At 43.7% G+C, this 25,401-nt stretch overlaps 1 protein-coding gene across 1 annotated transcript; it reads right to left on the bottom strand.

Moving 5' to 3' along the window:
- Nucleotides 1–1,513: 1,513 nt before the first annotated feature.
- On the bottom strand, nt 1,514–23,594 carry TSPAN2 (tetraspanin 2). Its single transcript, XM_086627353.1, has 8 exons — nt 23,526–23,594; nt 20,655–20,757; nt 7,008–7,105; nt 6,481–6,555; nt 5,835–5,936; nt 4,576–4,650; nt 3,788–3,871; nt 1,514–1,834 (listed from the first exon to the last, which is right to left on the bottom strand). The coding sequence occupies exons 1-8, from the start codon at nt 23,592–23,594 to the stop codon at nt 1,769–1,771; spliced, it is 672 nt and encodes a 223-aa protein (XP_086483479.1). The 3' UTR covers nt 1,514–1,768.
- Nucleotides 23,595–25,401: the final 1,807 nt, after the last annotated feature.

Raw genomic sequence — 25,401 nt, 5'->3', positions numbered from 1 at the left:
GTCAATTAAATTTGATACATGGAACGGTGATGCTATTTCCAATCCTGAAGTAACAGAAAAGTGATGGGAGTTGGAGTTTCTTTGGGAAATGGAGATAAATACCATGGGGATGTATATTCCCCACAGACATGCACACTGGAATGCGTAAGACCCCATGACTTGTAAATGCCAAATCATGTTAGACATCATGGACCATTTCAATGAGATATGTAGTTTAGCTGAACTTTTCCCCATTGTGTATGGAGCAACTGCATCAGCAATCTGAACTAGTGATCATCAGAGAGACAGAGCTGCTATGTGGATATTAGCAAAAAGCTGTTCTCTGAAATGGTGAATTATCTCGAGTAAGCTAAAAAGAGATTCTGAGCCTTTGATGTAATTTATTTTCCCCTTCTGGGGACAATCTTTCTCCCTTCTAGACTGTTTTAAAAGGAACATTCTCTTATGAATAAATATGGCAAATAGAAAAATGAAAATACAGAAATGCAAAAAATATGTAAACGCAAGCCCTGAGGTATTTCAAGCACACAGTGTAATTTTTATACCTGACATGCAATCTAAAGGTGCCAGTAAGAAAGTTTACTATATGGCTCTGTAAAAATGTCCCATCTTTCTTTCCTGCCTTACACCTGCAAGAAAGGGCGAGAGGTTGAGGTAAGAGCCCCACGGAAGCTGTGATAGTCACAGAAGCAGAAACAGAGGATATTAAAGTGCTGTGTGTCTTTCCCTGACCGCTTTCACTCTTCGGTTGGCTTCCACAGGCCAGTTAGATTTTAAACTGTCTGAAAAAGCTGCTGCTTTTCTGGGTATAGGCTCCACTCCTGCACCAGCATATATACCATATATAGTCTTGCAAGATAAAGGGACTTCCAAATAAAGATTTTAGTGGCCTCTTTAAACTCGCAGATTTATTTTTGTGTGTGTCTCAGGCTAGCTTGGGAAGCTTAAGCACACTTTGCACTGCAATTGCTCCCAGATAACTGCGTTATCTTGCCAGCTTCCCACCTCTTTCCCTCTCTTCCTTTAGCCTGGATCTCCTTGGACATGTTTCTTCCCCAGAGCTTTCTGCATTTGCATAAAGGGTCCAGTCCTTAAAAAAAAATAATAATTAAAAGTTTGCTGGAGCATGCCCTTCAGCATTAATTTTTTTTTTAATTAAGTCCAGTTTTCTTAATTCTACTCTGTTTGGGCTTTGGAAAGAACGGTTACAAAATGGATCATAGGTCTTGCTATTTCAAATCGTGTTGTTCCTCTGCTAATTCTTGGCAAACGGGCTGAATATAAAAGAGTTTCAAGCACTGTATGCCTATGGGTGCGTGCACAGTCTTGCGTAGTGAGACGCTGGAAGAACGTGCCTGCAAACATGCACACACAGCATATTCCATTTGCACATACTTACCTAAACAAGGTACTGCATATACAGGTACCTGTTCATGTGCATATATATTTGTAAGGAGAGATATGCATGTGCTTATATAACATCTATAGATGTGTAAACTCTTAATTGCACATATACAAACATTAAAAATCAAATTAGTCTTAGATGCATCTTTGCTTTTTTCATTAAAAAGGACATTTTAACCCTCTTTTTTTTCCACTTCAGTTTTACTGTAACTAATACAATTCACCTGCTCACCTAATGAGATATTTTCCTCTCAGTATGTTAAAACACTAATTAAAATGCATTACAATTATTAAATTGGGTAGAAGAGCACTTCTTGTAAAGCTTAGTCTGGAACTCCTGGAACATAGTTGTGTAGTGGAAGTTTTAGATCGTGTCTCTTGTGTTACGGATCACACAGCACAGAACCATGCTGAATATCATGCCAAAGATCTAGAAGAGAAGGGATGCAATTTAGGGATCCACTTACAAAACAGTTACAAAATAGTCTGTATCTCAGAACAATCTGAAGGTTCTTATGGTAGAGTAGCAAGTGACTGCTTCTAGCTACAAACTCCAAGACATCAGACAATTAACATAAAAGCGATTTTACTGATATGCCAGGCCAAGATTTTATCTCCTTGCACTAGTTTCACTGTTCTTTGTTCTAAATGTTAAGGCCAGCATAACAGCCCCAAACAGTAAGATTATTAGCATAAATTTCACTGGCAGCAATAACTGTGACTATTGGTATTATGCCTAGTATTGCATCAAAAGGTTCTGAGTTTCGGAAGGCTTCTACATAGACTATTGTATGTCTATTTGAATAGAGCAGAGAACAATTCCAGAGGAGCCAGGTCTCTGGAGCTGCTGCTGAGCGTTGGGGTTTTACAGAGAAAGCTAAGCTCTCAGCAATTACTACTCAAGACTGCGACTATACATTAAATATAGAACTCTGTTCATGTTAGGGAGCTAGTTAACTGAGGGAATGTTAAAAGCAGAGAAAAGTGGGTGTTGCCAGAGTCTCCAGAAATTTCTTTTTTGCCACAGTTTGATTCTCCAAAGCAGTTAGCAACTACCTCCTGAGGCTTCATTACTAATGGTGGGAGGTGAGCAGTATTATCAGGCAGTTAAACCACTGAGGTCATATCCTCTCCCCGCACACCTCCCCAAGGAGGAAGTCATACCACATGAAGTGTCAGAAACAAGCACAGAAAAATGTACAGATGTGCTTTTGCTGCTAAAGAGGTTATAATTTCACCACTTCTGCTGTATCTGAGGTGCGACGCCATGAAGAGATGTTCATATTTCTGGTGCATCCGTGTTGAGCAATGAGGTTATTGGAACTCTGTCCCACCCATGTTGCTTTGCTGTGTTTTTGAGTGCACCTTCACGTTTTATACAAATCACAGGGTTGTTTAATCCCCTTTACCCACACCATGGTTTCTTCTACATACGTAAACCCTTCATCTGCTTTTCAGTGTCCACGTAGTAAGTCCGTGAACCTCTTTCTTTTCAGAGCAGCTAAAAGGTGAATTTCTTTACTAATATTCAGGCTCCTCATGCTACTTCAGACTGCTGCTTGTTTCTGAGTCTGGAGGAAGTCATGGCACATGCATGCTGGAAGATGCTTTCTGTTAAAGCCTGTGTTTGATACAGTCTGCCCACTCCTGCTATATCCTTGCAGCAGAGTGACATCTGTTGGTCACAGCTCCGTCATGAAGGAGCTGACCTTGGGAATACAACACGCACTTGTGGGAGAAGGTAGACTGGAACGAAAGTTATTGATGCTTTGATGACACAGTTTGATGAAACAGCTACCTGTAACTAGGTGCTATGCGTTTAGGAAAGAAATGCTGTTCTGGAAACTATGCAGTTTAAATCCTGTTCTTTTAACCAAATACATACCGATCACTGGATCTGTGACCTAGAAAAATCTGTCTATAAACTATCTTTCACATTGAACCAATGCTACAGCATGAATTTTCCTGAAAAACCATTTCTATACAAAGGGTAGGTACTCTCTATTCCTTACAAAATCTAAGCAATGGATCCTCAAAGGGCCTAAAGCATCCATCTGCAGTTGTTTTGGAATAGATGAAATGCTGCTACGGCTTTTTGCTTTTCAGTTTGGTTCATGGGCACTCTGCTTTCTGCTATTACAACAAAATAAGATTATCATTAGATACTTTGGACCTTAAGGACACAAAATAAACTGGTAAAACGAGTCTGCTTGTGCCAATGTAGGCAATTCCCAGAGAGAAGACACACTGAAAGTGATAAGAATAGCTGCACCTTTGAGGAATCTCACCAGTTGCTGCAAAACACCTTCCACAAAGCTTTGAGTAAGGGACAGGGTACTGGGCTCAAATATAGATTTCAGAGTGAGAATATGGATTTACTCACTGTGATGCCAGCAATTGCAATTCCAACAATTCCAACTAAATGCAGATTAGCATCAATTACATTCTGGATTTCAACCAGGCAGTTCTATTAAAAACAAAATTGAAATATTTTTACTCCGAGAAAAATATACTCCAACCAACTCATTCAGCTGTTCTCACTAAACACAGATAAACATGAAAAGTATTATTGCAGTCATTGGCCTAATTCTTCCATCTATGCCTCCTGTTTTGTTGGACAATTTTCACAGCATATTCCCTTTTCTAGAGAGACCTCTTGCCTGTACAGGCTGACACATACAAGTAGGGTTTTTTTACAATCAGTTTTACCTAAATTTAAAGCCCTTTATATCATAGGCCATGCTAAATGGGGACGTTTGAACCTTCAGACATTGTACTCATGAGCAGATTCCACAAAAGACAGAAGTGAACAGTGTCCTTCTTAATAGCAACAGTTTCTAGTCAGGAGTTTCCATGCTTGATTAGGGCACTTGCCAAAATTCAGCCTTCACAGGGCTTTTCATTTAGGACTCCTGTTCTGCTACATCCTTCCCCCTTTCTTTCAGACGGTGTAATACTACCTCAGCTACCACGGGACGCTACAAGCAGGCTTCAGAAATGAGGGCTCGGCATGTTCGATACGACCTCCAACTTACTTCTGCCTCCGCTCTGCTCCGTTTCACGTGGAATTTCATGCTGGAATTTGCAAGGTAAAAAGGAAGTTCTTCCTTTCTTTTACTAAACAATTGATGTGAAAAAGTGATTAGAACAACCAGAACAGAGGACACTTGCCTTTGGCATCTGGATATTCTCTGGACAGGGTAATCCCGTTTGTTGTTCCATATTATCTTTACCACAGCATTGGAGCTAAATGAGAGAGAGAGAGAGAGAGATTATCAAAGAAGGGGAAACCGTAGACTTGTTTCATACTGAAAGTGAGACAACAGATAACTAAAAAAAAATATAAACAATAATACAGATCAGGTAATAAATTTATTCCCTATATTAACTGCTGCCTCCGGTAGAGTTCCAACTGCATGGGTCAAAATTGTCAAAAATCAGTTTCAATTGTCTGAAGCCATAGCAAACAGACAAATTTGTATTAGCAACAGCGTTCAGAAAGGATTTTTATCACAGTATCTCATAACAAAGCAAACAAGCGGATTTTGGAAAAGCAGATACCTGTCTTACAAGGAAGGAGGAGTTGCTAAAGGGAGAAAGCAGAAAGTTTAAATAGTGCATACAGAATTATGGGCAATGCACAAAAGCTACAATGGAGAATGCTAGAATCTTTATTTCTGACAAAACATAGTGCTGGGTTTGGAGACAGTAATAAATCAAGAGTGTTTCAGAGGGTTTGTTTTTCCGGTTTGCCTATCTCCCACAAAATGCTTGGAATTCCTCTTCGGGTCAGAAATAACAGCTATGGAGAGAAGGACAAAAGGGTCTGAGGTTGTGAAATGTTTGTTCTAAAGAACGTGGGAACGCTGTAAGGAGCAACAAAGCTTGGGCTTGATCTCTGTGGGAGGCAGTGTAGATACAAGATGGACACAAATAGGATTCAGGAAGTCACAGGTTCTAATTCTGATTCAGACACTTTTTGGGTGGCCTGAAGTGAGTCACACATGTGCTTCTGGTTTGTTACCTACTTAGTTCAGTCAGTGACAGGATCTGCCACATTACAGATCCTAGGACATGGGTCCAGTTTTTTTCCTCTGATAAAACTCAGACCTTTCTACCTCTCTCTGATTTGTGAGTATTTATTCTTGGATTTTAATATCCAAAGGGCCATAATAGTCATATCTTCCGCACAACAAACACCAGAAGCATCAGCTAAAATTAAAAGCCTGGCTATTTTCACTTTCAAAGGCAGGGATCACTAGGGATCTGAAACTAGAATTCTGACAGCCATCAGGAAACCAGGTTGTGGGCCTCTGGCTAACACCCAGTTCTATTCTTTCATACCTCAGTGGGAGGCATTCTGAATTTTAAAGGGTAATGGGACAGTGGAGTAGCAGTGCAAGGTATTAAAGCTCAGGAGGACTACTCACAGCCAAGTGGTAGTGATAGATAGTCCTGTTGACCTTCCCTCCTGGGTTTTTCATATAGTCATCATAAATGTCTTCATAGATTTTCTGGGCTTCCTGTATTGCCTGCAGAAATCAGACTTTCCAAGTGAGTGGCATATAAGTCTCCTCCTCAGTCCAGTGCAGACTTCCAGCTTGTGTCATCAACCTCCAGAGCAGAAAATTATGCCTGGTAAACTGAGGTACCATGATTGGAAAGATAGGAGATTTTTTGGCCTGATGACATTCAGAGCGACTCTGCAAGGGTCAGAATATACATATGCCATGTTCTGTGTTTTGGTTAAATACTGTTAGTTGGAAAAGTTCAGTGCTTGAATTTCTTTGCCCTTTTCCCAAGCAATACCCTCATACGTATAGTTCCACTGGATGCTCCTTGTGGATGGATGGTTGAACCACACCTATGGATTTTCTTTAATAGAGGAGGCAAAAACTGCATCCCATTCTGGACTTGTGATAATAAGCTCTCATTGACTCCAGATCAGCATGTCACAGAGTCTTTCTGGGAAAAGTCTTCTGGAAAGTTTTCCTATGCAAGAGCCAGACTGTAGGTCAGTTGGCACTGGAATCCATAACTGCCCTGTTATTACATTAGAAGTTGCTTGCTACTTACCACTTTCTTGCCTATAAAGGCAAATACTCCAGCAGTGACCTCAGCTGCAAATATCACCAACAAGCAAGCAAAGAACTGCAGAGGAAGAAGAGAATCTTATATTAATATACCTTGCACAATTCTGCTTTATATGGACTGTCAGTTAGTCCCTCGTCCTTGCCCAGGCCTCAGCAGCCCATGCAGTAACTGAAAGCAAGCTGATAAGCAGGGTCCATAAGAAGGGTGTCAAGTCAGATTTCTTGTAATATGGAAACAAAAGTGGAAATGGCAAAGATGTGGCTCAGATGGTAGCTTCAGAAAAGTAAGAAGGTAATTCCAGGAAATATATCACATGAGACAAGCAATGGAACTTCTTCATGTATGGAAGCTCTGCAATAGCACAGTGGCTAGAGATGCTAGATGAGCCACTGAAAGGACATAAGACATTTCAGGTCTTGGACAGCAAAGATCTTCTCCCTAATGACACAAAGCATATGCTTTTGAATGATTTTCCTGCGCAGCCGAGGCTCTTGAAACCTTTTACTTACTGCTCCAAGTAAGCACTGAGACTCCCGCGCTGCTCCACAGCACCCAAAAAATCCAACTGTGGTCATGAGAGCCCCTGCTCCCACCAATACATAGAGTCCTATGAAAAATCAGAATCAGACAAGAATTTAAGATTTCTCTTCCCAAAGTCTGCTACCTATTTTGTCAAAACCACATGTATAAGTAACAACGGTCTCTGGCTCTCCCAAAGAACACCTGTTACACAGAAAAGTTATTCTCGCCACAAAAGGAGACCAATGATTTCTTCAGAACTCATGGAGAATCTCATGAAGACAAATAAGATGACTTCCACCTCCCAAGTTTTCTGTCCCAAGGGCAGCTCAGTCCAGGAAGAACATACACCATCCCATCCAGAACCACCTTACAACTCTTCAGTGAGGAACATAAGGCAAAAAAATCCAACATTGTTAGAGGGCTTATTTCTGTGAAACCTGGGCCTGGAAATGTGCTGTACTGCTACGTAGAGGTGCAACTTAAAAAGCTACCTGGCTATGCTCTATCAGTTGCCTGGCAGTACATAAAAAAGGACATTTGAAGATCTTCAGGGAAGGTACAGGCACTACAGTGTGATACTCCTCTGAAATCAGTGCTTTGGGTGCAACCGAGTCTGGTTGCTATTGGAAAGAAGAGGATGATTGGGGAAACCCCTTGAAAGCTGTTAGAGGAAGTGAATGAAACAATGAATTTGCACCCTCTGGCAAAGTAATGAGTGGCAGGAACAGCCTGGGGGAGGTCATAAGCTCAGCAATAGTCCTGAGCTTGGTCACTGCAGAGAATGGAAGCTTGTCTACAGTTCGGTGATTTGGAGCATGGCATCTGCCTTTTATGATAAGTAGCTGCTTCACTGCCTACTGAGCAGGTGTGTATCAGTACTTTACTTTTTTTTTTTCTTTCAACATACTGATGCAAGTGTCAGAATAGGAGGTACCAGTAGCTTTTAAGGGCTAATGTTATCAACGCATTGTCATCAGAAGACTTGGAGAAAAGTTGCCTGAAAACAGAATCACAGAACCACACAAATCACAGCAGGTATTAGAAAAGGGTGATTCTGTACAAAAGCAGTAGAGTATCTAAGACTTAGAGGCCAAGAACCTTGCATGCATGGCCTACAACCAGCATCTCATGATGCATGCTGCCCTACTCTGAACTGCAGGATACCTTCCCACCACCTTATTTCAACAAGCACAATCAGAGTGGCTCTGCAGCTGCCAGTGGCAACTGCCTTGCCTTCATGTTCTGGACATTTGCAGAGAAGTGTTAGCAGTTACTGAATTGTTTAGGGGCCTGCTCAGACACCTCAGCCAACCTCTTCCTGGGACTGCATTGCTGAATGGACTTCAGGCTGTTAGCACATGGAGTTCATAGACTCATAGAACGGTTTGGGTTGGAAGGGACCTCAAAGATCATCTAGTTCCAACCCCCCTGCCATGGGCAGGGACACCCTCCACTACACCAGCTTGCCCAAAGCCTCATCCAACCTGGCCTATCTGTGTCTAGACAAATTCAGTGACATAAAGAACAGCAAATAGCGGATCATCAGACTAATTAAGCAGATCATCTTCTAATTAAGAGGATAATGAAGCAATCTGGGATGAGACTGCCAGCAAAGCCCAGGCCTGAGACAAGTACAGAACATGGGAGATGTCAGTATAGCCCCATACATAGCTAAAGAACTAGGACCCTAGCTATGTTCAGACCTTGGCAAAAATGGTAGAGATAAGGGGAATAATTCACCTCTGCCACTTGTAAAACTGCTAGAAATACTCACATTCAACAGGATTTTTTTTGTGTATGGGCTTTATCTAGGACAGAAGGAAAGCAGAGCACAGAATTTTTCTTTCCTCGCTCGTAAACTTGCACACTTGGTCTGTGCTTGGGGCAATACATCTGTTCACGTGCAGTGCCAGTTCCCACTAGGCCACACACGCAATCCGTGTTTGTGCCTTGTCTCCGAGTGCCGTGCCAGCCAACGAAGAACAGGCTCCGTGCACTGCCTTGTAATTCTGGGCTTTGTCTCGCGTGGGCAACGTGGAGGACACGCAGAAGTCCGCCGTGCCAATCCACTGCTAGAAAACGCTGCTTCATTTCCTGCGTGCCGTGCCGAGGGGACAGTGGAGCTGCAGGCTGTGCACACTAGAGGGCACGGCGAGCCTTGCTCCTAGCTTTGACTATGCAAACTGAGAACGTTTAGTATTCTCAATTACCAATTTAAACATTATTTTAAAATCTGACCCAAATCTTTACAGTTAACAGAGCTGCTGGCATTTACTGTTTGCAGGTCTTGTGTAGCCTGGACTAGAAAGCCCTATAAATGACAGGTTGCAATGATTGCTAGGAAAATGAAAAAACAATCAATCAATCAATCAGTATACGAGTACGGAGCACCTAGCTACTCTGCCACGCAGATGCAGCCTGCTTGGAGAAGGGAAACTCCTGCCTGCTGCCCGCTCACTGTGTGTTGGCCATAAATCTATACCACCTATTGTGATCCTTCTCCCCTCCAGCCTTCTTGCCCCCTACCTTTCTTGTGCCAAGGATTGCTGCTGAGGAACACATTCTGCTAAATAGCAGTAAAACAATTCCAATTAACATGGCTTTGCCAGGTCTGTGATGCCAGATATGTGGGATTTGCTGCTGACTGTGCATATTCTGTATTTTCTAGGTTTTTCATATTCAGCATCTTGTAACTTACTAGGACTGAGCATTCTTCAAGCTAATACTAGTACACATATTCACAATATAGTGGTTTTTACTGAGGGAGGGATATACAAAGATACATACGGCTCAGGAGAGAAAGGTCAGCCCCTCGTGGAAGATGAATTGGAAAAGACAAAAAACAACTCTAAGGTCGAACCTGCTGTTCAACTGCCAAACATCAAAAATGACATTTTCTGGCATCTCCATGGTAACAAGCAGAGTGTAATTACAAAGATGTTTCCTGGACCCTTTTCTGCATGTCACGCCCTGTTCCAGTCCCTGTAATTACTTATCAGGCAACTTAGCGATTTTTGATTAAGACAACTGGAAAAAAGTCTTCCCATTTATTTTTATTGCTTCCAGCTAGCAAATCAAAGCTTTCTGAGGCTTAAGGGTGAGACAACTTTGAGGAATTGGATTTGCTTTTGTCTGAGAACAAACTTAACATTTCACTTGCATGACTCATGCTAAACCGCTACCTCAATCAGAACTTCCCTTCTAAGGCGCGTTACAGGAAGGACTCGCACCACTGGCGGCACAGAGCGGGGCTCGCTGAGCGTCTGGCCCCACGGCGGAGCCAGCCCAGAGTTTGAAACCACCTTCTGTTCAGGAGAGTTCATTCCAGGCTTTGTCCTTTCCCAGCGTGGGACTAGTCGTTGCTGATACTGAGAGAGATATTTCTAGATGGAAAATAATGATGATACTTAAAAAAATTACATAAAACTAAAGATGTTTTTACTTGTCTGCTATATACACATATGCAATCTTTCACACAGGAATGAGACACTTGAAGAGTGGCTTGAAAAAAATCCAAATTGACCAGGTTATTTCTCAGCTTGCACTCTGAGGTTTCCTAGCACCCAGATCCAGGTATGCTCAACCAGAAGATGATTTCCAGGAAGGGTATCAAAGCAATAGATACAGAAATATCCTAGACAGTGTAAGTATATAAGACAGGGAGCTAGAATTTCTTTTCCTAGAGGGCTATATGCAGCAATATAGGCATGATTGCCACAAATTCTTCATAGGAATAGACCTAAACTGAGAACCAAGACTCTCCAGAAAGAAAAGAAAAAGAAAAGGGTGACAATGTATGGCACCTCTTAGAATCATAGCCTTACCTAGTGACATCGTGCACTGGTAACAATCAAGTTAGTCCAGTTAGGATCGGCCAAGCAGACAAACCCAGAAATTCCATGGTGTTAATGTCATATCATGTGTTAGAAGTAACTAAGCTTCACTAAAGCCTGTTCCTTTCAAAAAAGCAGGACAGAAAGCAAAGCCTTAATCAGCTTCTATTCATAAGCACTTCCATTGTAAAATACAAAGCCTTGGCATAGCCTCCAGTTTGGCACCTACAGCACAGCAGAGAAACAAAAAAGACACTTAGTTTATAGTCACAAAATGGAACGCATTTGATAGCTCCAAAACCAACAGAAAGCTCCACATAGCAAAAAGAAGTGTGCAAGTCAGGTCAAGGTTGAGAGCTTGTTTTGGTGAATGGAAAATTTTGAGAAGACTTGTCTAGCTGCAGCTTTTTGTGCAGCGGAAGTAAAAAAATACAAGGTAGAAAGGAAGCAAATGTTTGTGGCCTGTGTGAAATTTTTCCTCTTGCCTCTTCTTGCCTCTGTTCGTTTCCTGATTCTTAATTTTGTCACTTTGATCCATGTCTGCTAATGAAGAGGAGAGAGCGTTTGACAACTAACTAGTCTCCGAGTTTGTTGTCAGCACACAGGAGCAGACAACAGATGGAGAGAGAATACTGAGAACGGGCACACTGCTATGGCATTAAGGAGGGCGAACACTAGACCTGATGGCAGAAACCTGCCATCTCTGCGACTGCCTACAATGCAGGAATATTTATTGCACCTGCATGCAAGTCACTCTCAGCCCCTGAATGGAAAGGGATGAAGAGGCATATTCCAAGGAATTAAAAGCCATGTGCAAAATGCGATAGAAAATTGGTTGATCTGAGCAGAAGCAGCAAGGACACCAATAGCTATGAGGGGTACTGGAGGAAATACGGGCTTCTTTGTAGAGCATGAGAAGATGAAAACAAAGTGTCATAGGACTGTGGGTTTTTTGGACAGAGCCTATTCTCTTGATGTTTTTGTGGGGAAGTATTCAGGTTTTGGGGTGGTGGGTTGTTTTTTCATTTGTTTTAGCTGTGCTAAAATACCCACAAACACAAGCACACAGATTTTCATAAGCTGCAAAGAGAAACTAACACTTCCACTTTTGGCAGTAAGTCAAGTGAGAAAACACCTAACAAAAAAACGATTTCCCTTCTGGCTAAAAAATAGAGAGTGTAAGAGAGGGGTAAGCCCATACTTCAGCCATTGTTTCATTGAGCAAAGAACAAATTTAGAAAGCAGTAAAGCAGCAGCTTTTCTACATACATGATTTTTTTGATTCATCCTATGGGGAAAATCATTATTTCCTGAAAGGAAAATGTCAAATGGGGATTTTCCCTGTAAAAATTCCAACAGGAGGGATTCTCATTTTCTAGCAGACTCTGCTTTGCAATTACAAGGGGAATTAAAAAGTTACCTGGCAATCTCAGAGCAACCTATGACTCCCAGTAGTGAAGAATGGCAAATCCACAAGTCAGGAGAGATCTCTAGATCGGCATCTATGTTCATGGCACAGGGTTCTCCCAAAAGATAGTTTTCTCTGAGTATGAGCACGTATGTGCTACTGGGGCACTACTTGGAGACAGCAGATCTGCAAGTGTGAAGCAGCACCTCAGGAAGGATAAAGGGTATTCTGTGTGTCATTTTTGGATGAATTAAACCTTTGTGATTAGCAGTGAAAACAGAATTTAATCATTTTAGACTAGGTAGAAGAGAAAGATGGAATTTATAGCTGCTGACTGCACAAGTCTTTATGTGTATCAAGAGTGAGGGAGGGATCGGCCTCATTTTTGGAAAAATGACAAGTGATATCTGCAAGACATCTGTTCGTTGTTTCTTAGGGCAATTAAAAACCGTTTTCAAAGTAACATGCAAATCTGCGCATGACTAATCTGACAGGACGTGTCACCAGTTCTTTAGTCTGTCATATGGCACTTGGACAGAGTAACAACTGTGTCCTTAGAACTAGAGTCTCTCTGTGCTCCCATTGCAAAGAATCACATGATAGGCAGAAGTGTGTACTACCAATGTTTTATGAACAGAAAGGAAACATTTCAACACAACCAGGCAGGTAGGAACCTACTAATGTGAACATTAAAATTATTCTTACTTCAGACAATGCACGAACCGTCACCACCATCACCAGACACTCTTTGCCAGCTGCCTAGGCAGAGATCTAATTTCAGAGTCTGGAATAGAACCCACTTCCAGAGTTGGGTTTTGGGTTGTGTGGTTTTTTTTTTTTGGTTGGTTGGTTCGTTTTTCTCCCAATCTTACTCACAGCTTTGAGATACAAATCCCCGTCTAGAGACTGCAAAGAGCAGGAGCAGACAAACACACACTGTCTCTCTAGTTGGCTTTATTTCGCATGGTTTTCTTGTTTACCTGGCTGCTATGGTCACTTTCCATTTTAAATAATTCTACTTTTTGTTTTTTGGGCTGAGTAACTAACTCTGAACAAACCACCAACTGTTCATACTCCACTGAGAAAACAAGAAGCTCTGTTCTTGGTATAAGGGATCCAGAGGCAGTGATGACAGGAGTCTTAGAACACAGACATGACTTGAAGAGATTTTCCTGAGAGGTTGTATGTGCACTGCAGTCTGGGAGGCAGATGTGCTCCTCCACAGAAGGACTGGGGCTCCCAAGGTCGGTAGAGCACCACGGAACCTGTAGTGCAAATGCACTATTGGAAAAGATGAGAAACATATGCAGGAGTTGGAAATAACAGGCCAGACAGGGACAATTGCATATGTGAACATGGTAGCAAAGTCAGTTTCTGAAACAGGCTTGGTACTAGAGATTACCATTTTTGTGTTAATAGATTTTAAGTATATTTATCTATAAAATACATTTACAAAACTAGAGAAGAGGCAGAGTCCTCTGAAGGAAGATGAATTTCTAGAGATTGGAACATACCCTTAATTTGAGCATAATGCACAGACATTATTACATGTCTTGTGTGAATTCAACAGGTTAATGGTTAATCTTCCTGGAACCACAAAAGCATTACTGATACCAGCCAGTTTGTAGGCTTCTGCTGATGCACAAATGCTGAATTTCAGTTTAAAAGCAAGCCTCACTGTAATGTTACATCCCTGTCCACTGCCTCCCTCTTCCAGCATGAAAGCCAGCACTTGTTAGATATCTTGCTCACATGCATCTCACAACCCTAAATATGTCCCAAATTTACATAAGCCAAAGTATGTCAGCTGTTACCTGCTCAGTAGTCTCCAATGGCTCTGTCAGTATCTACTTCACCCTCTACCAAACCTCACTGAAGTCAGATGTAGTCAATGTACCTGTGTTAGGCGGGTCTGTACTATCGTGGTTGAACTTCACAGAAGCCTGTGGCAAAAGATTCTACAATTTAATGACATGAATAGTGTGAAAAACTTCCTAATATGGAAGCTGTTCATAGTGCATAGTATGATAATCATCTTGTCAAATTTCTTGGTACTTTTTCTAGTTTCATTGTATCCTTTTAACCAGAACCACATACAGCATTCATGATACTGAGTGCACTGGAAACTTACACAATTTACACAATTAAAATTTTTCAGTTGGATTCTCACTTCCTTTCTTAATAATTTCTGACATTTATATGCCTTTTTTGACTGTAGCTGAGCAAGGCACTTTTGTCAAGAGCAATTAACAGTGAGTCTAAGATGATGTTCCTGTGTGGCCATAGCTAATTTAAAGTCTGTCAGTGTTTATGCTGCGTAGATTATCTGTTACCACTTGCGTCACTTTGCTTTTTTGATACTGTATTTCATCTGCCTTTTTAATACTCAGTCATTTTGGTATTCTGAAATCCTCTCACAATTCTCTGCAGTCCTCTCTAGATTAGGACACCCTGAATAATCCTGTGTGTATGCATACATTTCCATGCAGATATCAACAACGATTTTACACTTCTAATGCTTAAATGCACAGGCTCCAAGCCACTCAAAACAGAAAGCAGTGCGGCCATCATGGGTTCACAGGAATGCACAACCCCCAGAGTAGCAAAAGTGAGGGCTCTGCAGAGAGCCGTCTTTACCGACACAAGTGCAGATAAAAAGTAAGTTCTGGAACAAAACAAGCCAACTCAACCAAAACTCTCTCTGTAGATGCTTTTGAAGTGGCACACCCCAAAAAGGAGCTAAGGGCTTTTTTGTTGCCTGTTTTATTTTTTGCAGCAGACAAAATGCTTTCCTCTCAATGGCTTCATCGTGGACAGTCCCATTGTATTTCCAGCTCTGTCACAATGAAACAACACAGGACATTTCCCTTGAGACATAATGGATTATATTGGTTTGTTTCTTTTTCTAGAAGCCACTTTAGAGACTGGCATCTAGAGCAGAGTTAGTCCTTTTAAAGAGAGTATGTATGAAGAACAAGGCGTATAACTGAAAAAGCTTGAGTATTCATGGAGTTTAGTGTGCTGCTACAACAAGAGGAAACATCCTGATGTCTTTGTACTTCCTGCAGGACCAGTGACATGTTTATCCTCAGTCACCTAGGTCTTGTGCTGCAGGTGGCTTTTTTCTGGAAAAGTAGAAGTGTTGATGTGTGGTGCTGGGCTCTGGCCTGTGCATGAGCAGTCTGAGCAGAACCAGATACACCTGCTTGGTCGCTCGCTGCAGTAGGCTGAGGGAGACCCCACGTACTCAGTGAGCGGCACTGTTGGCGCTCGGCACGTGCCACGCGACCGGTGTGCAGGCCCAGGGCGACTTGCGGCTGCCTCCAGGAAGGAGAAGAGGGCGCGTCAAAGAAGGAAATGGCATAACTGTCAGTTCAACTGTTGCTGCTGTGTGGAACTGTCTAGCTTTCAGATAGCTACACACAAAGAGGGTAGGGTGAGAGAAAGGTTTACACAGGAGGACAGTTTAACAGGCAAAAAGAATAAAGTGCACTATCATGCTTAAGTGATTCATTAAAAAAAAAACCACCCTCCTGAATCTCAGCATATTGCAAATGTAAAACAGTCAACCTGAGGCAGATGGACAGATTATTCCCGTAGGCTTAATTAGCTTGCTTTGTCAGAATTCTGACTTTGTGGTGGCCTTGCCTTTACTCTGCCAGGTGGGATACTGACTGCTGGTTAGGAACTGATTGCTAGGTTTTATGATCCGGCACAGAGATTGAGGACTTTGAATAACTTTCATTCTGAGTAAGGTTTTTTTGGGGAGTGGTAGTGGTGGTGTCATATTTTTTAGGCAGACTTCCAGTGCAGGAGCTTTCGTTTTCTACTCAGGGCCACTCTTCTTCACCTGCAGAAGAAAAGACCTGCACAAAAGAAGATCGGAAGAATGACAAGTTCATTGCTTAAGTTTTAAGTACTGGCTAAAACTCTCTCCAATACATGATGGCAGGACCATTTGATGCTCCTCTTGTGGTACTGCATCTCTACACAGAGGCTACTTTGCCAATAGGTCTCATTTTAAAGGCTGATAGAATTTGAGAGGCTACGGATTCGGCGAGAAAATACTGTTGACCAAGGGTATAGTGCTTGGCTCCAAAACACATGAATAGAAATATAACAAAATGAGGCACGGGAGCAGAGAGTTGCATTTTACATGGATTTAACTGCTGGCCAACTCGCTGTTTGTATGGGCACCTACTGCTATGGAGAAAAACTACTAATATCCTTCAACTCCAGACATGACTTCATATCCTAAGGCATGCGCCATCTAACCGTACCTTTCAAAGCCAGAATGATCACTCGTGCTCTCACAGACCCCAAAAAAAAGCCACAGCCACCCCGAAACTTCTGTCCACAACTGGTTTGGCCCTGAAGACCACAGGCTGGGTCATGGAACCAGAACAAAGAGAACATAACATAGCAGAAAGTTCATGAGCTCTGGCTGTGCAGGAGAAGCAATGCTTCAGTGCTGCCAGTTACGAGAAAGTCATCCAGATTGATTCATTCACATTCATCAGTTTTTGTTACCATTCCTGATGGGGCTTGTTGAGTACATACACTTCATTTTTATTGCTACTGGCAGTGATGTGACCCTCTGCACTTCATTTATCAGGGCTACAGAGAGTTTGTCCTCCATGTTGCCCAAGGAACCAGAATAGACTTTCATCTTCATCCACTCAAAGCAAAGAGGGGAGAATAGGTGTCTTGAACTGACCCTTAAAAAGTCCCCATGTTAGTTTTTACTTCACAAATGCTCAACTTGCACTTAGCAGGTACTTTGTCTTCACCTCTGTGCTTTACATGTTTTTAAGAACAGCACTAGTACAAAGAATTAATTAAGGACCAATTAATTGTGAGACAGCAATGCTGACGTGTTGCGTTCACGCAAGCATCTCTCTGATTGTTGCAGACTTTCCTGCTCAGTAAAAAACTCACCAGAGTCTTGGTACAGGAGTCTCAAAAGGACAAGCAATCAGAGGGAATTCCCTTTATTCTACAGACTTTTATTTCTTTTCTCCAGTTGGTCAGTACAATGTCACAGACAACTCAGATAAAAGATGTAATAGCCCAGCTATCGACCTTTACTGAAATTACCTTTTTTTCTTTCTTTCTTTTTTTTTCTCTCAAGTACAGCTAAGAGAGGAATCTATGAAATCTACCAGAGCTGAACTGCAATAGAACAGGCAAGCTACAGTTCTGCCTCACCACTTGAAGCACAGACACAAAAAAAGTACTATGAGATGGAGTAACATGAAAATATTGTCATGCCTGTCATGTAGTGGTAACTCTAAAAGTTGGGGAGCTACAGAGAGAGGATGCCCAATTTTAGAAGGCCGCTCCAGTGTAAGATACATCTGGTAAAGTGGACAGAGACTGCATGGGTCATAGAGTTCCAATTTTAAGCTTTTATGTTGTAGGTTAAAAAACTGCAAGCTGCAGTGGGGAATATGCATCACTGAACACAAAACCACAGGCAACAGAAAACTAAGAACACGTATGTGCTTGACCTCAGCACTGCTGCCTGTAAGTTGTTCTCAAACCAACAAAAACATTTCAGTGGCTGGAAAAGATGAACAGACCTGGTTGCCAAGTCATGGCCTGAACTATTCCAGGGGCAGAAAAGACAGCCGGACTGCTGGTAAAGAACAAGGCTATTTAAGGAGAGTCATTCTGGCCTAATGGAAAATGCAAGGATATAATTATCAATTATTTTAAACTAAAACAACATTTCAGATCCAGGAAAAAAAATCACAAGGAAGCACAAGAAAGAAGCTGGTTAGATTCAGCTGGCAGCTCAATCCAGGTACAAAAAGAGCAGAATGTACTGCACTTTAGAAGTGAGGAAAAGAGATGTTTTCCACAAGATGGTGATTCTGGACAGTGCTTCAACCTACAAAGAAAATTCGGAATGCAGCTGCACTGTTCCAGGCACTGACACAAAGCTGACCTGATCACAGGAGCTTGGGTTATCGCAAAGCAGCCACAAAAGCAGTCAGAGGAACTGAGCTAAAGAAATTATGTTTAAATATATGGCCATATGTTTGTATCTCTAAGTCATACTGATGATTCACTTTCTCTTTCAGCCCTCTGAGCAGCTGCTCCTTGTGTGGTGCACAGTGTTCCATATTAAGAATTCCTATGCAAAATTCTGGCTGTCACCCAGAATGCACGTTACAGAGCAAACACATAAAGCCAAATAAACACCACTCCTAGAGTCTCTGTGAGAAGGGCCCAATACACAACTATCAAGGGGAACTCAGAGCTGAAATCTCCTGGAGAGGTAAAGCTCTTGAGCACAACCATCAAGTGCAGCCTTGTCTGCTGAAAAAACCCACCATTACTGAACTTCTCACCATTCTTTTACCACTGCCTTAGTGAGCTTGTGAACAGCCTCAGGCTTCTGAATGGCTGCCCCATCAGATGCGCAGAAGTCATAACAGCATTTAACATGATTTTTAATGAAGGAGGGCAGCAGAATATTTTTTATTTAACAGGAATGCTCTGTTCAGAGCACAATTCCTATTACAAAAAAGGGCCAAAACTTTGCTTTAGAATTCAGTCAAAGTGCAAGTTTAAAAGAATTCTCAACATATTTTTGTCCTGTTTCTTAGCATTTCCGCTGCCTGCCGTTACGTATTACAGCATACAGCTCTATAAATACATGTGACAGCCCAATAGTTGAATGTCACTTTTACAAGAACATTCCCCAGGACTTCCCAAAATTAACAACTTTAAACAGCTTTGTAATTCCTATTCAGGACTGAAGCAGATTAAACCTTTTGGAGATTTAAATACACGTGCACCAAAGAGTATCTTGTTTACACGGTGTTACAATCTGCACTGCAAAGCTGTGAGCCAACTGTGGTGCTTATTCACATCACAGAATATATTACTTTCTGGCTTCTAACAAACCAACAGTACTTGATTTTGAAGGCCAGAACGTCCTTCTGTCTTGTTGAATCTCCAGGGTCAAACATAAGCGGATGAGGCAGGGAAGAGTTCTAAGATAAAGCATAGGAAATTCAGCAGGTATATACTGGATCTGGAAGTGAAGCTGGTGATCTAATATGCTGCTGACATAGCAGCTCAGACGGAAGAGAAAAGGTAAATGGTACTTCCTGGCTCTCAGTGCAGAATAGTGCAGAGTTCTGTGGTACAGAGTATTTTACAGTAATCCTCAGGTCCCAGTCAAATTTTCATCTGAATGATTTTATTCAGCCTCATAAATTCCCAGAGAAGCTTTGCCGGACATAACCTTCTACCCATCTATTCCTACAATACTACACAGTCAGCTCTGTGCCTCTTGCATGGTTGCATATATTAAACAACCATGGGGTTAGGGCTATGGTGTATCAGAGTCAAGATCTCCAAGAGAATCAGGGCATTTCAAGTAACTGCACAGCCCACGCAATATTCCTGTGATGGGTAACTGATTGCCACAGGACATCCTAGGTCAACTTCCATTCCTGGCTACCCTGTCAGAGTGGCTTGATGGACAAGGTGGGACTGGATATTCCTTCACACTTGGCATTCGTAGATGGCAAAAATATTTGCACCAATTGGATTTTATTGAGTGAGTCCATCTCTAGCAGTGATATGTTAAAACAGAAAAAAAATCTGACTCTTCTGGTGTAAAGACACATTACAATTACCAATGGATAGAGAAATGCAGTTGCTGGTAGTCCTCGAAAGCTGCTATTTAAGGATGTCTGTAGAGATGTAACACAGGTGGTGTTTCTAGAAAACCCACCTGGAAATCCAAGGGAGAAAAAAAAATTATCTTAAATGCCTAAAATCAGATATGACCAATAGCAATTCTGCGGGCTTGGGGAACTAGTCAATTCCTGCCTAGGTTTGACAAACATTCTTGAGATGACTGAACACTGTAGTTTTACTTTTCAGCTGTGGAAGGATTTGCTCTGATACTTGTCACTGTATCTGAGTGCCTCTGTGTGCAGACACAGGGAGAACCGGTGAGCAAAGGTTTTACTGCTGCGTTGGTATGAGAAACATTCAGAAGTGACACTGTTGTTTTGTTGGCTAGCAGCTGCACAGAAAACTCTAGAAGGACATATTGGTGAGCCCCAGGTTCCAAGAGTTTCTGATCCATCCCGACATTTATGCTGACAGTATTAGCACAATTTACTTAGGCTGTGTGAGGATTTGCCCAAATCTGAGAGAAGAGTTCAGTTAGGCCTAAGAAAGTTGATGCCAAGCAGAGAAAGGACGAAGGCCATCATGCACTTGACACACAGCACCAGCATGTCCAGTTTTGTGTAGTTCAGCCCAGAATTGTTTGCCTTCATATAATTCAATGCATAAGGTATGTCACATGCCCCAAGATGAAACCAAGGCTAAAGGCTACTGTCATCACAAGCACTTTAACTTACCCATGAAGAAATACTCTGGAGACTTTTTGTCTGAAGTAAAGTCTGCCATAACCCCACCAAACCGCAGCCATAGACCAAAGGCAATGACAGCCAATCCTGCCAGCTGGAAGATAAACAGACCAGTCAATATTTTAGTAGTTGGCTGAAGAGCATCAAAGAGGTGTCACTGGAACCTTAGGCTTTTTTGAAATCCCACAGCTCAGGATTGCACTGTCAGAAAATTAGGGAGCACTTGCCAGTGTTTGGTAACTATGAATTCCTATTACACTGCAATGTACTTCTTTCTTTCAGCTCTTCAACGTAGTGGTGCTTCTGAACTTACTAGTGACTTTCAAACCTTATAAGTAAGCTCATTTAGTCATCAAAATTTGGCCTGAATTTCAATGGGGAATGGAGTGTGGAGGGGGAAGGGTTGCAGAGGGGCAGGGTGTGCCCATGCGAAGAACAGACAGGCTGCAAAACCAATGAGGAACACTCTGCCCTCTTTCCTAACCCTGAGAACTGCACTGTAGTCAGACAGGATGCTGGAGGCTACTGAGGGCCTGGGTCTGGAGTCACAATGCTGCTACTGTACGAAAAGCACCTTATGGGGAAGCGTTGCGTGACCACGAGTTAAGCCCTGCTGGCTTGACACACACAAACTTCTAGGGCAGAGTTGACTTTTTTTTCCAACTTTCCTAGCTGTTTTACGGCTAAATAACAGCCTTTTGGGCTGAGAGGTGCCCCCTTCCCCTGTACCACAGGTGCAGCTCCAGTGTCACAGGATATATGATGCTGCAGACAGACCAGCTGGACCTCTAACTCTAAATCATCATACCAAATGACAGGAGACCATCTGCCACTTCAGAATTGCTGCTGCTGCTGCTGCTCAGTTGTCAGAAGGGTTCTGTTTAGAGGCTTAACAAAAAAGAGAGGCTTGTTCTTAGGGATCTGAAGTTAAGTGTGTTTGGACAGATTATGACAGGGCATTTTTCTTTAAGTCACCATGAGACCCCCTATCAGAACTAGGAGGTAAAAGGATTATTACAAGGTACAATATCTTGGATCACAGAAATGACAAACAAGTGACAGATGCTGACAAATGCAAGGAGAAATTCCCTTTAATGCAAACAAGACTAGATCAAAAGGAGCATCAAGGTATGTTGTTTCAGGGGAAAGACCGACCACATGCCAGACGTATTTATAGAGTACCAGGCAATGGCGTGTGTCCTGGCAGACAGCTTCAGCATCCTGCAGGACCAGGCACAATGATCATTTGGGTGGATGATCTGCTTAGGGATATGGTTTAATGGGGATTAGGGACAGTTGGACTCGATGATCTCTGAGGTCTTTTCCAACCTAGAAATCTAGGAACCTGCTACTGTTCTGATGGAGGCCCAGAGCCTAGATCTGTAGTAACTGTACAACCTGAATGAGGTTCACAAAACACCTGTTGCTTACCATATCCTTGGCAGCCTGGCATGGTGCTTTTTTAATCTGCCCTGCATTGCCTGGCACTTGATTCATCGGGCATAGCTACAGCAAGCAAAGAAAGCAGGCAAGCATATGACTGAATAGCTTAGGATCACAGCTTTCCTCACAGGATTGTCACAGCACAGAGTGTGAGGGTCCCCTGCCACCCTGGTCGTAGCATTTGAACCTCCTGGTTTGCAGGCATGGGCTCAGCCTTCGGACTGCCAGAGCACGCTAGGAGCCCCCTCCGGTCAATCCAGGCTTCTAAGTGCCTCTGGTAGTTTGGATTTGTTGGAAATGAATGCCTCCAGTCCAGCTGAGGAGATGGTTTCTTCCATCTCAGTGAAAAGGCAGATAACAAAACACAGTAATTGTCACTTTTGTGGAACAACATAACACAAAGCTTTGTCCTTCTACTGACTTGCAGCTGCAGCTGGGTAACATCACTCCGCTCCTACAGCTTGAGCACAGCAGCACTCTGTACCCGGAGCTTGCAGTGCTGTCACCAAGAGGGAAAAGCATTTGGTTTAACTGTGTTTAAAGCATAAAGTAGACAAAAGCCCAAAACTGCTTGCTCCAGAGAGGCTGAACAGGATTATTTTGTGATTTCTTTTGAAAAAATAGTGAATTGGAACGAAAGAACACAGCATGAGGGAAAGTGAAAGAAAAAAGCTTGACTTCAATTGTGCTATGGAACTGTGAGGCTATTGAAAGGGTGCAATGAGGAGAGAATGGGCATAGCATTTTGTGAATCTTGAGGCCTCTACAGTAGACACTATTCATTGCCACTTTAGGGTAGCTTTCAGCAAAGTGCGTGCAATATAATGCAAAGACTTTCTCTTAGGATGAGCTTGTGAAAGTAGCAGCCGTTGGCTGACTATTTGAAATTACATTACTAAAAAGCATAGTGATGCTGTGAAGAAGTGTTCCACTGCATTATGCTGTGTGGGATGCTGGGAGAACCTCTCACAGCCTCCTGTTTTAAATTTTATGCTTATTGGGGAAATGGTCACTACTTTATCAGTTAAGAAAGATGATGTCTTTTCTCAGCAAAGTCACCTTATATCAAGTGCATATTTTCCTAGGAAAAGCTGTGTATTGATAGAAGCGAGTAACAGGCGAGAGCACGGGTAGGGCAGCCCACCCTGCAGCCTAAACTCGGGCAGCCCATCCTGCAGCGCTCCTCGATGGACCCGCGCACCTCCTCAAAGCTCGCCCCGGCCCGGGGCCGCCCCGGGGCCGCCCCAGCGGAGCAGGCGGGCGGCACCCCGGCACCTCCGCCGGCCGCAGCCCGCTCGCTGCCCGCGCTCTGCCCGGGCCCCGGCCGCCCCTGCGCGGCACCGGGAGCACCCGCCGCAGGTGCTGCGGGCCGCGCAGCTCCGCCCGGCCCCGCTCCGCGCCGCCCGGCCCGGCGCTCACCCAGAAGGTCAGGTTGAAGATGAACAGCAGGATCTTGATGCAGCGCATCCCCCCGTGCCCCGTGCCCATGGCGGGCGCCGGCTCCGGCAGCAGCTCCCGAGGCGGCTCGGCCCGACTCCCCGGCGGCGGCGAGCGGGCGGCGCCGGGAGGCAGGTGCAGGGCTGGGCGCGGCGAGGGGCGGGCCGGGCCGGGGCCGGGCTGGGCTGGCGCTGCCGGGGCCGCCCCGCCGACCTGGGCCCGCCCCAGGAGGCGGCGGGCGCGGCGCAGCTCCGCGGCGGGGCCGGCGCCGGGGGAGCGCGTGGGAGCTGCCCGCGGCGGCGGCGGCGCCGTCCGGGCCTTGTGCCTGGAGCAGCGCCCGGGGGCGCGAGGGGCCGGGCCCGCGGCCCGCACGGCGGGGCGGCCCGGCGGGAGGCGGGCGGGCGGAAGGCAGCCGCCCCCCGGCGGGGTCTGGCTGTCCTGCCCGGGCGGGGCGAGGGGCGAGGGCGGCTGCGGGCGCGGAGCGGGCGTGGCCCGTGGCTCTGCCGAGGGCGGCGGCGGCGGCTTCGCTCGCCTGCCGGGCTGCCGCAGCGGCGGCCGCCGGGAACAGGCAGCAGCGCCCGTCACCCTCGGTAAAATCCCTCTCGGCCTTCTGGGTGTGGCACGTGTCTGAGGCCGAGACTTCAGATCGGACACGACATTTTGCAGCTGCTGGAATGCACGCCCTCCGAGCTATAAACAAGATCGAGAATTTCATGTACGGAATCTGAGGATAGCGGGAAAAGGGCTGTTCTCCTTAAAATTGTTTTCACTCCCACTCATAAATTAAGGGTCCCTAAAGTCTATTCTCCAATCACTAACACTTCCACTTTCGTTCTCAAAGTTTGACCAAAACCGCTGACCTGATGTCAAAATCTTAGATCTTTCTCCTCTTACAGGGTTTTTCAGCTCCTGTTTTCTTTTACAGTCTTCAGAAAGTCTGGAGTCTGAAGCTGCCTGTGGGTCTTTAACAAGGGAGCACAAGGTAAGGTAGATTCTCTTTAGAAGTGTTTTTTCTATGTTAAACATTTCCTCTTAATGTTTGACGAATAAAGCAGTTATTTCCTGTTTTGTGATGTATTAAAGTAACTATACAGTTTTACCTATCCAGGTTGTTTCAATGTTTAGAACCAGTTTTTCCCAACAACATGCTTGAGTCTCGTTACTTCAAATGCAGTTACACTCATCTAATGATCCAGTACCTTATGACACAAAGCACAACCCTGCAATTTCCCTTTTTTTGCTTCAGAGTGATGCTTTACTAAATGGTATTGACCTACCAGGTCCAATGCATTCCTTCTAAAATAACAAAAACATGAATCTATTTGATTAGACAAAATAATTTAATGACAATGGGATGTATCAAACAGTAGGCAAGGACTTCATTATCCCCTGATACTTTTGAAGCAATAAAAAATCTAAAAGAGGGAGCAGTTTTGCATTGGCTTATGATGGCAAAATAGATAGTTTTTGAAAAAAAAACTAGAAACTAGAGGGCTTCTCTACCTCTCTAGTAATTTTCATGCTAATTTTCTCTAAAAGTTTAGAAATGGTAACATCTCTGTATTATCAGCACTGTTTTCAGCACAAATCCAAAACATAGCCCCATAGTAGCTATTGTGAAGAAAATTAACACTACCCCAGCCAAAACCAGCACAACTGGGTACAAGGTCAGTACCCACCTGAATTCCAACAAACTGCTTTTCACCACGTAGTTCTTAGCTTCTCCAGGAAGCCCTTCCGTGGCTTCCTTCTGCAGCGCCGCCGTGAACGGCCATGCCTAGTGAGGGCAGATGGCCAGGAGCGTGCTGGCCGCTGCGATGCTGCGATCTCTGGCGGAACAGACCTGTGCAAGTGCGCG

The sequence above is a fragment of the Tauraco erythrolophus genome, chromosome 27 (assembly GCF_009769465.1).
Source record: "Tauraco erythrolophus isolate bTauEry1 chromosome 27, bTauEry1.pri, whole genome shotgun sequence".
Classification (NCBI taxonomy): domain Eukaryota; kingdom Metazoa; phylum Chordata; class Aves; order Musophagiformes; family Musophagidae; genus Tauraco; species Tauraco erythrolophus.
The sequence above is the reverse complement of the archived record's forward strand: the minus strand, read 5'-3'. Positions and strand labels throughout refer to the sequence as shown.